Genomic DNA, 16,915 nt, shown 5'->3' with positions numbered 1-16,915 from the left:
TATGAAAAATTGTTTGAATCGATCACTTCTCGGTCATATTTTGAGCTCATTTCTAATAGGTACCTTTAAAACACGTTTTAAACATATTGAACGGTTCAAATCATAAAAATTTGATCGGAACTATGAGATTGAGATTTAAGGTGTTTTTTAGGTATTTTTTTAGCTGTCCTTGGAACCGCCTCGTGTGTGTGTGTGTATTGGTCATTCGTTAAAGGCTAATCTACTCTATCCTAAGGGACTTGGGAAGGGAGAGGGGTGCTCAAGGGAATCGAACCTTGCCTATATGCATAGATGTATAAGAGATGCACCAACTGAACTCCACCCCAATTGCTATCTGAATAACATTCAATGAAGGAAAAATAACATTGATCATGGTCGACCAAGGCTGTAACCTAGCCCTCAGTTTGGAATTTGGACGAAGGCCCAGACATGACAAATATGTAAACGAAGGCAATGGGCCCCGACTGGAAAAAAAGAGAGAGATTATTCTAATAATCTCCGTCCAAAGAAGGTAGGATAATAAGTAAGGGGGACGTGGGGTGCCTACTGCCCTTGTGGCCAAGGCAAGCGCTGCTGCCCCTCACACGGCACCGTTTTGTGCATTAATAACCCACTTCTTTTTTCTTCTTTTGGACTTGGTACTCATTAAATGGGGGAAAAGAGCATTATAAGCGCCTTCATGCAAACAAAAAACTACTAGAATAAAACATGCACACCTGTACAAATTACAAAAATCTTGGGGCACCCAACATCTTTATCTACTACACTTTTTTGTGGGGCTCAGTATTAAGTGTATGGATCCTACGAAAATATGCGATGAATAAACGTGTTTGGGTACCACACGTCGATATCTCAAGACCACTGAATAATTACTCATCAATGGTAAATAATTCATCACTCTCAATATAAGTTATCAAGCAATCATTCATTCACTGACTTCCCAACTTTAATTAGTTGGGTTGTTTACATTGCATTGATTTGGGATTTGAATTTTTGTGTGGGATTTCAATATTTTTGTTTGGGTGTTCAATTTTTTTTTGAGTTGGGTGTTCTAGAAGGGCAAAACTAAAATAAAAGTAAAAATATTATATGTATTCCAACAACAAAAAAATTTTGGGTGCTCAAGTGACCACCTATCATTACATGTAGAGCTGCTAGAGCTAATATTTATTGTTGCACATCCAAGTCAATATTGCGAGGGTGATTGGCAACACGGATGAGATGTAAACCCATGCATCCTAAGTTCAAAACTTGGCGACCTCTTGGGAACAGGTCACAAGAGATTCTAGTCACGGCGTGAATGAGCCTGCCTTTGGCCAGAGAAGAGATTAGTACGTCGAGGTGCAAGTAAGTCATCCTGGACAACCCCTGACAGTTGATAAAAAAAAAATATCCAAAGTAATTTTCAATCTCAGATTATACATACCTCCTTTGTGACTATTCTTATTGATAATTACCGGTGGATACGTATGTAGCATTATTATGTTTTTAAAAAATCTGAAATTGGTAGTAAACAAAAGGACAAAGAGAAAAAAGAAAAAAAGAAGTGGGTTATTAATGCACAAAACGGTCTCGTATGAGGGGCAGCAGTGCCTGCCTAGGCCACAAGGGCAGTAGGCACCCCGCGTCCAGTAAGGGAGGTGATAATTCCACGATAGTATTTGTTAGGGACACGACAAATTTCATAGACTGACTATTGTACCCTTAGTCAAAACGAAGCAACCCAATCTTTCTCGTCAAAACAACTCATTTTTCCTCTTTGCCTTCTCTCTTTCCTCTTTCTCTTGGCTTTACAATCAAAAAATAAAAATCGTCGCCATCAGGCAACAATCTTCAATCCTTATTTCTCTCACTCCAATTTCTCTAGTGTCTTCCTGAATTTCTCCCTCCCCTCTTTAATTCCTTCACTACAAGACCCATTTCTCTCTCTCTCTCACTAGAAATTAACCACTGTCGCCCCATCCAACCCTCTTCAATTGCATCTTAATTTCCAATGCAGATACCATTCGGAATCTTTTGTATGTTTAAATTTTAAACTCTGAGTGGTAACATAATTTTATAAAAAGAAAATGAATCTTTTTTTAATCAATAATAAGAAATGAAGAGGATAGAAAAATTCCCATTTTCTCTGTTCTCTCTTCTCTCTCCACCCTTGGTGTGATGTTGCAGACCACCCATTTTTCACTTGATAAAAACGTAAAAGTAACTAATGGGTATGGATGTGTTGCTTATTCGAAGTACACTGTTGTCATATGGGCAAAGGAAGTCATCGATCTTGATCTGGTGATCTTATGCGGCGAGGAAGAGGCTGGATTTGTTGGCTCCTACGTGGGTTTTCAAAAGAATGTTGAGATTGATTCAATTCAAGCATATTAATATTCAGATTTGAGGCATTCCCAATGGTTGCCTCCGGTGACCAATCCACAAAATCAATTGGAGGTAAAGAGGTGCAGAGGAGGCAAGAGAGTAGAGAGGGAAGCGGCACAAGTGGGTCTGTTTTACGTCTATAAATCTATAGTGATGAGGAGGATTGGGTTGCTTTGTTTTGACTGAGGAGGGTACAATAGTCAGTCTATGAAATTTTTTGTGTCCCTAACAAATATTGTCGTGGAATTATCACCTCCCATAAGTAAAATGTGCATTGATATTTGTGAAAGTGTATTAATATCTGTAAGATATGCATCGATATCTGAATTTGCTTAGAATTATTGACATATTATCCTCTGTCTAGTAGATAGAAGTTAGCAAAATCGAAAAAAAATATTTCACAGTAAATCCGTATGTGGGACCATTTTAACTTTACTTTTTTTATTGTTTCTAGATACATCGTTACTCCTCTGTCTCTTTTTAAGCGTCTACTATCCATTTTTCAATTGCTTATATTTCAGAATGTATATCTTTAAAAATATGAAATACGGATCTTGTTTAATAAATCACACTTATTTCTGTAATATAATGATTTTAAAAATATAAAATATAATACACGCTGAGAGATATAAAATGGACAGAAAGAGTAGTTTATGGGCATAATTTTTTAACAAAAGTAGTCCATATTACACGAGTACGGAATTTTAATGTAAGGGCCCAGGCCTATTGTTATGAAAGCCCACTTTGTACTAGATGGGCATTAAGCCGTCTGAAACACTTCGTACTAGATGGGCCTTAAATTCAATGCATCCTATCCACTGGGGCAAGTTACTATATTAAACAACGAAAGATGCAACATACACTACAGTCTACACCAAATTACAACACTATCTACTATATTCTTTGTGAGATTCACTTCTGGTCTCACAAAAATATGGAAAAATACTCATAAATTTTAAAATAATATTTTATGGGCTCTGTAAAACATCAGAGCCCTTACGAATCCAAAAATAATACTTATCAATATCTATTGGAGCTAATTTTTTATAGGGCCCTATAAAATATTATTTTAGAATTTATGGACATTTTTTTTGTATTTTGTGAGATCCGAAGTAGGCTCCACAAAAAATATAGTGGATGGTGTAGTGGTTTGGAGTAATGACAAAAAAACAAAAACTATACTAATAGACTGAGTTCTAAGAGTCATGAAATTCGGAAAACCAGGGTCCCCTGGGCGCGATCCAAGTCGTTCATCTCGATAATCAATGGTCTTGATTTTATCTCGGCTCATGTAGACCGTCCATTATCAAGAGAAAATTTAAACCATTGTTTATTGAGATGGACGACTCAGATTATGCACACCATGTATAGCACCTTTGCATTAGTATGTCTTTCCTATATTAGTATGTCATTGTTATCCTCTAACCTACCTGTGTTTCCTTACCTTTTTTGTTCCAAAAGAAATGTAAAAAGGACACAGATTCTCATTCTTTTTCGTTTTAGATAGATAATTAGATACCTACTTTTCACACCTCAATTTTCTATCGTTGCTCATCTATCTATCTATATCTATATAATATGGGAGGGTGGTTTTCAAATCCCCTATATTTTTTCCTTTATTTTGGACCATAGAATCGGTACATATTTTTTCAACGACTGAGATCTACAGGTAGAAGGACTAACGATATATTTGGAAAAGATGATACAAATATTCCTACCTTCTATCTAGCTAGCCGAAAATATGGAAATGATGGTACAATGATATATGCAGTAGTAAGCCAAAAATATGGAAAGGATGGTACAATGCTATATGCAGTAGTAATGCCACATTCTAAATTTTCGGCCTTCCTTCTATCTAGCTAGCTGAAAATATGAAAAGGATAGTAAATATTTTTAGGGAAAATGACGGCCCAGGATGTGTTTTGATAATTAATACCCTCTAAGGATATGCTACAAACAATTATTAATACTGAAAATGTCCTTGGCAGGTATTAATTATCAAAACATGTCCTTAGCCGTCATTTTCCCATATTTTTTCTACGGCTGAGATTTACGAGTAGTAGGGCTAGAAATATAATTGAAAAGAATCTATGTCTATATGGTACGGAAATGTGGTAATTTGAAGATAGTTGTTAGAATCTATGTCTATATTAGAAGATAGTTGTTAAAATTAATTAACCAGAAATGTGGTAATTCGAATGGTCGAACAAAAAGGAAAGGTAATTTGCACAATATAAGGGATGATATGGGTGGATTAATTAGAATTTAGAAGATAAGAATAAAAATTAATGGCTGGTAATTTGCACGATATATATGGCTGGTAAAAAATAAGTAAAAAAAGTAATAAATAAATAAATTTGACAAAAAATCACTAAAGACGAAAAAACACGGATGACGAAACAGTCCAAAAATTTGGAGAAATTATTTGTGAGAGGAGAACCAAACTTATTAATCAAGAAGAGAGTAAGGGCCGATCACGAAAAGGATTTGCCGATGCACGCTTGCGGAGGGAGAAAACCTGAAAACATGAGGTAACGTTTTTCCATATTTCCATTTATCTTGCCATATATTTTTTACAATCTTTGTACCCATAAATTTGGACTAGGGAAGACAATCTATATAATGTGGAGCGATGGTTTTCATGTTTATGTTATGTAATCACTATTATAGTGCACTGCGTTTTATTGATATAGTTTCTCTTCATCGCCCACTAAAATGTTATATTTTGGTCATAGCAATGCCCTATATAACGAATGCATATGCATATGCATATGTAAGGCCATGAATTAATTAGCGTTCTGCATTAGGAATGTTGTTTTTTTTTTATTTTTTATATTTTGATATTCAGGAGGGTTGTTTTGTTGATCATGACTTTGGTGGAATAAACAGATTTGACGATCTAGCTTTGGAGGATTTGTCAAAGAAACACCTCTTAATGTAAGTATATATCGAGAGACTCTTTTTGAAGTTATAGTTTGTTGAATTCAAAATTTTATTTTGTTTTGTGCCCATGTCTTGCTAAGGATTTTGGAACCGTATAAGTAATTAGACTGTACGTTAGGACGGAGTTGTTTTCTTACATGGCTTTCAACATTTTGTTGTTTTGTTAATTTGCTTTTTATCAGGTTTATATGAAGCAGGGGTTGGTGTTGTAGATGGTAAAAAATGCATGGGAGAGTTACGGGAAAATATGGTGATTGAGGTGGGCGGGTGCATAAGGATCACATGCAATGGATTCCAGTTTTCATGCAAAAATATTGCGAGACATGAGTTCCTCCTACTATTACTAGAGGGAGATGAGAATAGGGGATTTGATTATGGTAAGTAGTAAATAGGAATTTGAATGGGATGATGTGGGTTAGAATATGAAGGAAGATTCGGATGTAAGTCATGATAAATTGGGGTTTGAAATGTATTACGGTTAACTGTGTTTAATAGGTTAGAGGACGGAGATGAGTCGCTCATTGGTACTAAGTCTGGTTTTGTAATTACTATTGTATATGATTTATTGGACATGCAATCACATTACGTTTGGACGTTTGTAATTTAATTTGTTTCAAGTGTGGTTGACTCTCGATGGAATTGTTGAATTCTAGATTACTAGATGTGGTCCCCACTAATTAGGAATCGATTGTGTTGGGATCAAGTTATGTGGGTGTGTGTAAGCATGGGCAGTTGTCCACAACTTGCTAAAGACACTCAAAGCCAGTTATAATGCCGCATTCTTCGAGTTGTGCCTTCAGGCAGGGGCATGTGTTAGTCTATCTATACTATATATTAAACAAAAGTGCCTATAAGTGGGAAAGCCTTACGTCGTGACAAGTGGCGATGTTTGATTGGATGCAAGATAATCTCACTTATAGCTATTTAAGCCCCATTCCCGCTAACAAAAATCACTAAAAACTTAACGTATATTACCATTTCGTTTTCACTAACAAAAAAGTTGTCAACAAATACTTTTATGCTATAGTAACTCTACTCACAAACCATCAACAACTTATTTACTACCGGAAATAACTTGACATTTCTCAACAACTTATTCACTACCGAAAATACCTAACAACTTCTCGACCACAAATAAAAATCTATAAATTTTTCACTACCGAAAACACCCCCTAATAGTGTGAATTGGAAAATCTAATGCTTAAATATTAGTCTGGATATTTGAAAATAAAAGCTGAAAAGGAAACCTAAATGGCTATTTTATTTGGCCCTTTTAAAAAAATCAATTTGTAGATAACCCCAAACCAATCCATAGGTATATCTCTAGAGACCTGATTTGAATTTTGAATTTCAATACCTAATTTAGAATTGAAAAATTACTAAACTTCGAATTATGACACCTAATTCTTTAAACTTTTGATCAATTTTATACATTCCAAAATTTTATTTTATTGGCTAAATAAAATGGAAGAATGGTAGGTAGATTAATCCATATATACGATTGATTAATTTTCATAAATTAGGAAATGTTTTGACAAGTTATTTGCCTAAAGTCGATGATTAATTTATGCATATTCAAAGGAAGGAATATATACCATAAAAATCAGATGTACACCATAATTAGAATTGACCAACCATATATTATTCCAATTATACATAAATAGAATTGACCCACCACTCCACCAAGTTTTGAATTACCTTCCTTCTCAATACACTCTCTCCCCCTGTTTTCAAATAAATTTAAACACATATAGATGTGTATGAATCTGACTATTACAATGTTTTCGTTTCATTTTCTGATTTTGTATGCATGTGATCTCTTATTTTATTTTTGTAGGTTTTTATTTAGACGAAGAATGGTCACCTGTGTTAGTCTTTGGTATCACTATAGGTATATCTTCGGTTCTTTTTATGATTCTGTAATTAAATAATTTTTTACGATCTCTTTTTTATTAGCAATACCTCAAACTAGACATGCTTCATTCGCCGCTAGTGACTAATTAATGAAAAGTAATATAAGAGGAGGAGCAATACATTATACATACATTACATTATCATGGATACATAAGAGGGATGGGAGATGCAGGATTTCTATGAAGGACCATCGTATAAGCACATTTATTAAGAATTTGATGGTTAAGTTCTTTATTTTATTATTATTATTATTATTTTTTATCGGCGGTTAAGTTCTTTATTTGGAGGGATAATTGTAAGGACTGCAGTAAAAATATTCATATCTTTTAGAATTCGTAAGGACCACAGTAATTTTTTTTCTTTTTCAAACAGACTCTTGAGGGTACTTCGTAGTACTTAGTTGGAATTTGGAGGGATCCCAGCCTCCAGCCACCTTCTCCGACAACATGGACATGGTATTAAGGCCCCCGCGGGCTATACGGGCACCCCGTGTAAAACAAATCATAATACTTCAAAAATAAATTTTTCACGCAGTCAAAAATAAATTTTAGATTTTACATTGACTCATTTTACTCTTTAGTATACTAAGATTCTATCCGCACACATCATGATTTATATTACATAAGAATATCACATGTCATTGATGTTGTATAGTATCAACAATTTCTCTAGATTTAATTATTAAATTTGTAGTAAAAAAAACTACTAACTAGCAAATAGATTCAAAGTTAATTTTCAAATATCACCTTACAAAAACATGTCTTTCCTAATCAGCCCATCTCAAAATGCGAATCCTGACTCCGTCTTGCATGTTTTGAAATGACATTTTTCCAAAAGAATTGGTCCATGCATGACAAGGAGTGTGCATAAAAAAATAAGTACTACTCCTACTACTTTATTCAAGGCATATCCGGCCGCCTCGTTATCAAATGGCCGGATGTCTTCTTCCCTCGCAAGCTGGTCTTCTCACCTTATCGGTTATCGCAATCATTTTTTTCCTTTTTAAATCTATCACAATAATCTGGTGACTTTCGGAAAAAAGAAAAAAAAAAGAAAAAAGAGAAGGCGGACAGGTCGTAACAAAAGGGGAGAAAAGAAGATTCTCCTTGTGTGAAGACATTGCAAGAACAGTCCAGAATCATGGAGATCCCACCTTAAAGTGTTGTTTTCAATTGGAAATTATAGTTAGGTGAAATATTTGTAGTATTATCATTTGACTACCGTAAGATTGGACCTGGACTGTACCACGATTCTTCGAAAATGGGTCCGATCTCCTCTGTCCCGAAAATCTTTGTGCCTCTGTGCCGAGAGGTTTTCCGGCTGTTGAATTGTGTGATTTTTTTTATGTATTAAATCCAACGGCCGAAAAATTTCTCGACATTAAGGCACAGAAGTTTTCGGCACGGAGGATCTTGCCTCATTCGAAAAAAATAAAACTACCCATTATACTTTGGTGATGGGTTCCGTTTCGGGTCCGTATCCACAAAATTAAATATAATATGAAAAATATAAATTTAATCAGATTGTAATTGTCACTACATTTATACTCAAATAAATATACCATTAGACTTGAATTCTTCGTTCCCGCGGTATAAATGCCAGTAGAATTTGAAAAATAGCTCCTTTGATGGAAGATAAAATTGATCCAAGCACATGTCTACGAGGAATTTTCCAGTGATCATTTGTATTTCGTTGCTCTCTATAACAAAACAAATGGTTGAAATTTCACTACTTCCATAAATTAATACGTACGTAATTGACCTCGTGATTGGGAAAAAAATATCTTGCCGCTGCTGCCGCATGCCCAATGGGGTTTGAAAAATGCTTCAACACAAACGTCCACGCATAAAGCTAACAGCCTTTCTATACGTATGATTTCACGTACATCGAGACGTTCCAAATAGATATGTGTTCACTCATATATATCTTTGTCTTAACCAGACAAGAACTTCAATTCAAGTTATATATTAAAATGGAGCCTAACTTGCCAAACTTTAGAAAAAGGAAAAATCAAATTGCAAAATGTCACACTAGAGAAAGGGTAACGTGCATTTTGGGGCTTTGCGCCAACAAACTACGACCTTTCTTTCTTTCACCTTGCAACTAAAATGTGGATTGGAATAGTAGTGATAAATGGACTTGTTGCTTTTATGTCATGGACTAAAAGAGTGGTCATTGTTGAAAGATAATTGAAACTTTCCTTTCCAAATTTTGTGAAAGCTAAGAAAGAGGAATATTCTACTTTTGTGAAAGCTTTTTGTTGGAATTTGAGCTTGTAAAGTTTGAAATTATTCAATGCCATTGGAATCATTAAAGTAACACTAAACACTATATTGAGAGTCACACGAGATCGGACGATAATGTAGGGGTTGTATATCTCAAAACTCTTTCTTTTTAGTTATCTAATTTTCAGTCTACCAAAAAAAAGAAAAATAGAGTCTCACGAGATCCTTTAAGATTATGTTATCACGAATTCTTGCATTTCCTTTAATTTTAAAACAAACTAATCTAGTCCACAAAAAGTTTGAGATGTCACGAGCTCACAATGGTGACTCACATTTTTCATCTCCTAATTTTTGCACACTAATTTATTTATCGAAGGAGATAATCTAATATGTAAGATACGTCTTGCTAATGTTCGATTCATCTGAATTTTTTTCACGAATCAAGTCAACGAGACAAAGAAAACAAATAATAATTTAGATCAAATGAACAAGCTCATGGTTGGCGCAATAAGGACAGCGCAACACACGTGCTTGCTCATGGTTGGCGCAATAAGGACAGCGCAACACACGTGCTTTGCTTAAGTGCATAGTACTCACAGTTCCCCCTTTCCCTTAGAGTTTCTGAACCACTCCCTCTTTCATAACACGGTCATCAATAAACTTTCTTTTCATTTATTATTCACACAAAGCCGACCAGCTTAAATCCCCCTAAAAAATTGTAAAAATTAGAGCCTAACTTCTTCTTTTTTTACCCAACATTCAAACAGTTTTTAAGTACCCAACATATAATAAACTGAAAAATAAAAATTAGAGCCCCTTCAAAATTCGCCTCAAGGCTCTACAATATTAATGCCAATCAGCCTTATATTCGCACATCTTTATCTACCTATCTCCAGCACATAGGAGTATTATCCCAAAAGACAAAACCTTACCCAAGGACCCCAATGTGTCTCAATTGACTCCTGTCCTAAGTCACATAACGCATATGCAGGTGCGGGAATATGAAAGTGTCATTTAAAATTTCATCTAACAACTAAAATTTGTAAGTGCCAAGATTGACAGTGGAAGCATCGTAAGAATTGCGCACAAGCGTCGTAAGAATTGAGTGCTGGAGTGGAAACTATTTTGAAATACTCCATTATAAATCATGACTCTTCCAAGCGTCCCAGGCTCTTCGGTATTCTCTATCTCCCTGGGCGCGCCCGTGAGCGTGGGTCACCGTTTAGAAATAGAAAAGGCTCCCTACCCCTTTCTCTCCCGCAATCTTTTCCTCCATTTTCACTGAAAAACAAGCTACTACTACTAAATTACAGTTCGTACAGAGTAATCCGAATAATATTTCTCTCTCTGCGTGCGTGCGTGTGCCGGTGTGTGTGTCAAGACCAAGAAGCCGATAAAAGGGTGTGTTTGGAGTGTAGATCAGCAGAATTCATTTCCCAAACTTTTTTGTTTCGGCGGAAAAAAGAAATGGAAGGAGCAATACATCCAACGGACACATCGGCTTTCAGGGACTGTTTTTCCCTAGCCTGGAGAAACCCATATGTACTCCGTCTCGCTTTCTCTGCTGGAATTGGTGGCCTTCTCTTTGGCTACGACACTGGTAATTACTTTACTAGTAATCCTTTCCTCTCTCTCTCTCTCTCTCTCTCTCTCTCTCTCTCTCTCTCTCTCATGTTTACGGTCGGGGTGTTTTGCAGGGGTAATATCAGGGGCGCTTTTGTATATCAGAGATGATTTCAAGGCTGTGGATAAGGAGACCGTATTACAGGTCAGTCCAATATTATTAGTGGCTGGCTTATTCATGGAGCGGCGCGATTTCGATCGTTCATTTCAGTTTTAAATGGTTCAAATTTAAAATTTTATTAACGTCCGAATCGTCAAAAACACTCCTAAACGATCGCGATTCACCTATGTAAGAAACCCTCCGTTAAAAAGAAGATTTTTATCCCAATATTGTACTCCGTATCACATACGAATACAAAACAGACATCGTTCATCCACAAACAAGACTGTATTAGGAGTATTATTTTAGTATTTCCTTTGGTAACTCAGTTTCTTGGAATTTCTCGAATCAGATGGACAAACAGACTTTTACCCCGTGATTCCTTTCCTTTCCATTTGTTTTCTTCCAGCAGGAGTAGTACTTTTGTTTTTGCTCTTTTCAACTGTCTGCTTAGACCATCGCTATTAGTATATACTGTAACCATTAACTGTTACCAACTTTTGCGCGCCTCAAAGTATAGGAGTATACGTAATTACGAAATAACCTCAAGAAAAAGTGGTGAATTAAATATTCAGCCATAAATTTATCCTGAATGTTTCAAGGTCCAATTCAGAATCATAACCTAAGGCCGCTCATAGTTTTGTATTTATTTGGTAAATAATTCTCATATTTACTCCACTATTTCCATAGGCAAAAAATATTTAAGCATCTTTTAGCATGATAACAGGCTCTGCTGTGACCTGGCCTCTTCTCGGGCTCAAAAGAGCAATCCGAGTTGTTTATTTTGTTCAGTTCGTCTCGTGAATGAAAAATTTCACACTGATCTGATATCGGGAGCAATATAAATGAGAGACGGTTTTTTGAAAAATTTGTTGGCTAGTTTGAACGTGAGACACGGAATTTAAAGACATTCCTAAGGCCGTGTTTGGATCTTCGACTATTGGAAAATCATTGAGGAAAAGAAAATGCCAGAAATTTGGAGAGCCAAATTATTTTTCGTCTTTTGTCTTTAGTTTTTGTTTCCCTCTGCAAATCAAAGATCCAAATACAACCCTGCTTTTCTAAATTATCTAATTAACTCACACTCAAAATTGAACCATAATCAGAATGGGTGGGGTTCTTGAGTAAAGAAACTTGACGTGGTGGTAAATGTTGGATGTAGTTGGTTAAAGAAATGATTTTGAGAATTAATCAGTACCATCAAGTTCTTAAATTCTCAACTGAAACACAAAATAATCTTGGAACTCTAAAATTTTCAATCCTCATGTTTTATGTCTGTCAAAGCTAATACTATAAGTGGCTATATGTATAACTGAAGGTTCAATTCTTATCGTGAGGTCGAGTCTTGTCTGTGTGAGGTTTTGAATGTTCTTTTGTGAGTTTAGGCCTCCTTTGTGGTTGCTTTCCTCCCTCCTTGGGGGTGGCTACCCCGTTCCCGGTGTATGGTTTTCGTATCAATGAAAGTACCATCTAAAGATTTGACAAAAAAAAAATCTTATCATGAGGTCACACTCCCGACTGAAATAAATTGGATTTAAATTGTACATCATGTGGTTGTCTTACACTCTTACATGTAAAAGGAAAGAAAACAGTGACTTTTAATGTCCAACTCACTTATAAATCAAATACTTCCATGGTGACATTTTTAATAGGAAAGCATAGTAAGCATGGCAGTTGCCGGAGCGATCGTCGGAGCAGCAGTCGGCGGGTGGTTGAACGACCGATATGGAAGAAGAACAACAATCCTGATTGCTGATTTCCTCTTCTTCATTGGAGCTGTGATCATGGCTGCAGCTCCAAATCCATCTCTTCTCATCGTTGGACGGGTTTTTGTCGGTCTCGGTGTCGGAATGGCGTCGATGACATCCCCTCTGTACATATCGGAAGCTTCTCCGGCGAAAATCCGTGGTGCATTGGTCAGTACAAATGGGTTCTTGATCACTGGTGGGCAGTTCTTATCTTATCTTATTAACTTGGCCTTTACCAAGGTATGTTTGAAATATATTTGAGGTCTACGTAGGTATTTCAAATGTTCTATTCTATGTGGGTAAGGCATCAGTTCATAGGCTTTTGTTAGGCATGTGTTGTGACTTGTGATCTTTGGTCTTTTTGGATAACTGGGAGTCTGGACTAGCTTAGCACACATGACTCATTCTGGAGTTCTAAAGTTAACCCAAGCAGTGACAGAACGATTTTGAAGTTAACCCAAGCAGTGACAAAACAGATTTCAATCATACTTGTTTTCTCATCTGTTGCTGTGGTTCCTCCTCCAACCTGTGGGAAAAAGACGCTTGTCTTCCTTTGTCATAGATTTCCTCTGTCTTCGTTTGTTGGTGATACGAGTCAAACCTGCGAGCTTGGGGAGCGATCTTACTTGCTGCCATGCTCCCTATTTACCACCCCTTGGGTTTGTATGTGATCTTTGTCACATGAATCTAAAGAGAAATCAATTCCCACATGAGAAACTAGTTTCAAAAACCAGTTGTAACATAGAAGATGTTAATTACCTTTTGGTTGTCTGTAATTAGGCTCCAGGGACATGGCGATGGATGCTAGGAGTTGCCGGAGTTCCAGCTTTGGTGCAATTCATTCTGATGCTCCTGCTTCCAGAATCACCCCGTTGGCTTTACCGCAAGGTTCCTCCCACACTTTTTTCTTGGAAAACCATTCCCAAACAGCATTTTCAAAGTGGAAATCCCACTAGAACGATGTGGCACTGTGGTTTTTATATCACGCACTGCCACATCATTCTGTGCAAAAAGTATGAACCAAGATTCTGTTTGTATGTCATTATCTTGTTTGTCTGTTAAATTTTCAGATATCGACCAATTTGTAAATTTTCTCTGCTAAATTTCTCACAAAAATCGTACTCTCTTCTCTTGGAAAGTGATTCACAAACAGCAATTTTACGCAAAATTTTCATTTGAATAATGTGGCATCGGAATTTGTTCACTACGTGTGCCACTGCCACATTAGTCTTTAGGGAAACTACATGGAAAAAAATGCTTGTATTGCATTACTCTTTTGCTTTGTCAAATTCTCAATTTTTCAACTAATATTGAACACACAACAGGGTAGAGAAGAAGAAGCCAAGACCATTCTAAGGAAAATATACCCAGCAGAGGACGTGGAAGCCGAGATCCAAGCCCTAAAGGAATCAGTCGAAACAGAAATTCAAGAAAAGGGTTCTTCCGAAAAGATCAACTTTGTGAAACTTTTGAAAACGAAAACAGTAAGAAGAGGACTAATAGCCGGAGTAGGACTCCAAGTATTCCAGCAGTTTGTGGGCATTAACACGGTCATGTACTACAGCCCCACCATAGTTCAGCTAGCTGGTTTTGCATCTAACCAAACAGCCCTCCTCCTCTCTCTTGTCACCGCAGGGCTCAATGCCTTGGGCTCCATTGTGAGCATATATTTAATTGATAGGACGGGAAGGAAGAAGCTTCTGGTTTTCAGCTTGTGTGGTGTTATTATTTCGCTTGGTGTTTTGTCGGCAGTATTTCATGAGACTACAACTCACTCACCTGCTGTTAGTGCAGCTGAGACAGCTAGTTTTGGAGGGTATATGTGTCCAGATTACAATTCTGCTGGAAGTTCTGGTGGAAACTGGGACTGTATGAAGTGCTTGAAGGCCTCTTCTCCTGATTGTGGGTTCTGTGCTTCATCAACTAATAAGGTAAATACATTGTGATTCATCAACTAGTAAGGATAGCTAACCAAGGCCTCGTTACCCACTATGTCATATGGACACGGGTCGGGATATCTAGTTCGGGTCAGATTCACATACACGCAGACTTGACAAAAGATACCGAAGTTCATAACCTAGTTTTTTTTTTTTAAAGGGTAAAATGGTGGTCAACTTGAATATAGCATAGTTTTATCCATAATCCTGTTGCAAACTTGAATGATAAAATCTTAAGGTGTCTAATGTCTGACATGGATGCTTGATACATTCTGTATAACAGGTAAGTTCTATATCCATCTCTACTGTTCATATGTCTTGAATCCCCATTAAGTTACATCATTCCCCCAGAGAATGCAACTGATCGAAATTGATAACTTTGATCTAGGCCATTAGCCAAATATGCATTTCTTGGTGATTTCTTGTTTAAAACTCCATCACACCCATAACTTGGTCTGATATCATTGTAGCTGTTACCCGGAGCCTGTCTGATCTCAAACAACACCGTGAAGGACACCTGTCACGATGACCACAAGCTGTGGTACACAAGGGGGTGTCCAAGCAAGTATGGGTGGCTAGCTCTGATTGGCTTAGCCCTCTACATCATATTCTTCTCTCCCGGAATGGGCACAGTGCCATGGATTGTCAACTCTGAGATATACCCACTAAGGTTCAGAGGGGTCTGTGGGGGGATAGCTGCCACAGCAAACTGGATTTCTAACCTCATCGTCGCACAGTCGTTTCTCTCGTTGACACAAGCGATTGGGACTTCGTGGACGTTCCTCATATTCGGAGTCATATCTGTTGTGGCGTTGTTTTTTGTGCTGATTTTTGTGCCAGAGACCAAGGGGCTTCCAATCGAGGAGATTGAGAAGATGTTGGAGAAGAGAGTGTTGCAGTTGAAGTTTTGGAAGAAGAGGGGTGATTCAGAACTCAAGAAGAATCAAAATGTGTGAGAAAAGAAGAGTGGGGGAAAGGGTAATTGCCTAGCTAGCTAGCTAGATTGCTATTAGTTTGTCTTAAGAATGCTGATATAAAGTCTCAGGACTCAGCTTCAATGTGTGGGGATATACTTGTAAATTCTCAGATGTATCCCATTGGCATTGCTTGAACGTAAAACTAATCAACATATATTAGTTATTTACATGATTTCAGTTCTACCGTCTTTAATTGATTGTAAGGATACTGTGATCTTGGTTTTGTCAGGGAAAACTAGGAAAAAATCAAGAAAATCAATTAAGACCTTTTCAAACTCAATCGGTTTTTGTTTTTTTGGATAGTGGAGTAGAAATAGGTTTATTAGAGCATCTCCAACCTTTACCCATTTTTTTTACCTAGAATTCGAGTAAAATTCCTCAAAATCCATCTCACTCCTTTATTTAAACATATACCAAATTAACTTTCACTCAAATTTTTACTCCAATATTCAAGAAAAACTCAAATTTTGCAAGGCTATTTTTCCCTCCGAATTAAATTTATAACAATGCTATTAATGAAACTTTTACTCAAATTTATGCTCAAATACAAATTTTTCCATTAAATTTTTTTTTCATACCCAGTGTAGTTTTTAATCACATCAACTACTACTTAAAAATGTAGGAAAATAGTGCGGAAAACAATAATGAAATTCACTAATTTCTGGAAATTACAAATTTAGGGATTTACAACTTGAACATAAAATTACAATAAATAGAACATAAACTGTAAAGGATCAAGAATTTGCAAACCGATACCCGTTATGTTCAACGGTGCCCTTAAGACAAATTTGCCGCCTCACCGGTGCTGGAGGTTGTGTCGGTGTTTGTCTTCCAGGGTTGACTCGGTTATCACTCAGCCGTCGGAGCACCGCCGTAGACTGCCCGTCAAACAAACTTGTGTTTGTACTCTCTCTCTCAAAGGAAGAACGATATTGCAGAAGCCGAAGAGCTTTGAATTTTCAGTTTGGTTTTGGTGTATTGAAACAAACAAGCCGAACTCCTTTATATAATCGATGAGGATCTTTCTCATTGAATACAAGAATTCAATAGGGGGAGCTGCCCATTCAATAGGGCCAATTCA

At 36.7% G+C, this 16,915-nt stretch overlaps 1 protein-coding gene and 1 pseudogene across 1 annotated transcript; both read left to right on the top strand.

Annotated features, from left to right (window-relative positions):
* The window catches only part of LOC131313894 (uncharacterized), a 105,309-nt pseudogene that overhangs the window by 70,393 nt on the left and 18,001 nt on the right, over positions 1 to 16,915 (top strand).
* LOC131313726 (probable inositol transporter 2) lies at positions 10,613 to 16,015 on the top strand. The gene is made up of 6 exons (XM_058342196.1): positions 10,613 to 11,049; positions 11,147 to 11,217; positions 12,825 to 13,160; positions 13,701 to 13,808; positions 14,246 to 14,851; positions 15,328 to 16,015. Exons 1-6 carry the CDS (start codon positions 10,917 to 10,919, stop codon positions 15,811 to 15,813), a joined length of 1,740 nt encoding a protein of 579 aa, XP_058198179.1. The 5' UTR covers positions 10,613 to 10,916; the 3' UTR covers positions 15,814 to 16,015.

The sequence above is a fragment of the Rhododendron vialii genome, chromosome 13a (genome assembly GCF_030253575.1).
Source record: "Rhododendron vialii isolate Sample 1 chromosome 13a, ASM3025357v1".
NCBI lineage: Eukaryota > Viridiplantae > Streptophyta > Magnoliopsida > Ericales > Ericaceae > Rhododendron > Rhododendron vialii.
This window is presented reverse-complemented; position numbering and strand designations above follow the sequence as displayed.

What these genes read in the sequence shown, in the direction of transcription:
- LOC131313726 (XM_058342196.1), top strand. Translation starts at nt 10,917, where the DNA reads ATGGAAGGAGCAATACATCCAACGGACACATCGGCTTTCAGGGACTGT. An exon ending in TTAACTTGGCCTTTACCAAG is followed by an intron (nt 13,161 to 13,700) that starts GTATGTTTGAAA and finishes GTCTGTAATTAG; the next exon opens with GCTCCAGGGACATGGCGATG. An exon ending in CCCGTTGGCTTTACCGCAAG is followed by an intron (nt 13,809 to 14,245) that starts GTTCCTCCCACA and finishes AACACACAACAG; the next exon opens with GGTAGAGAAGAAGAAGCCAA.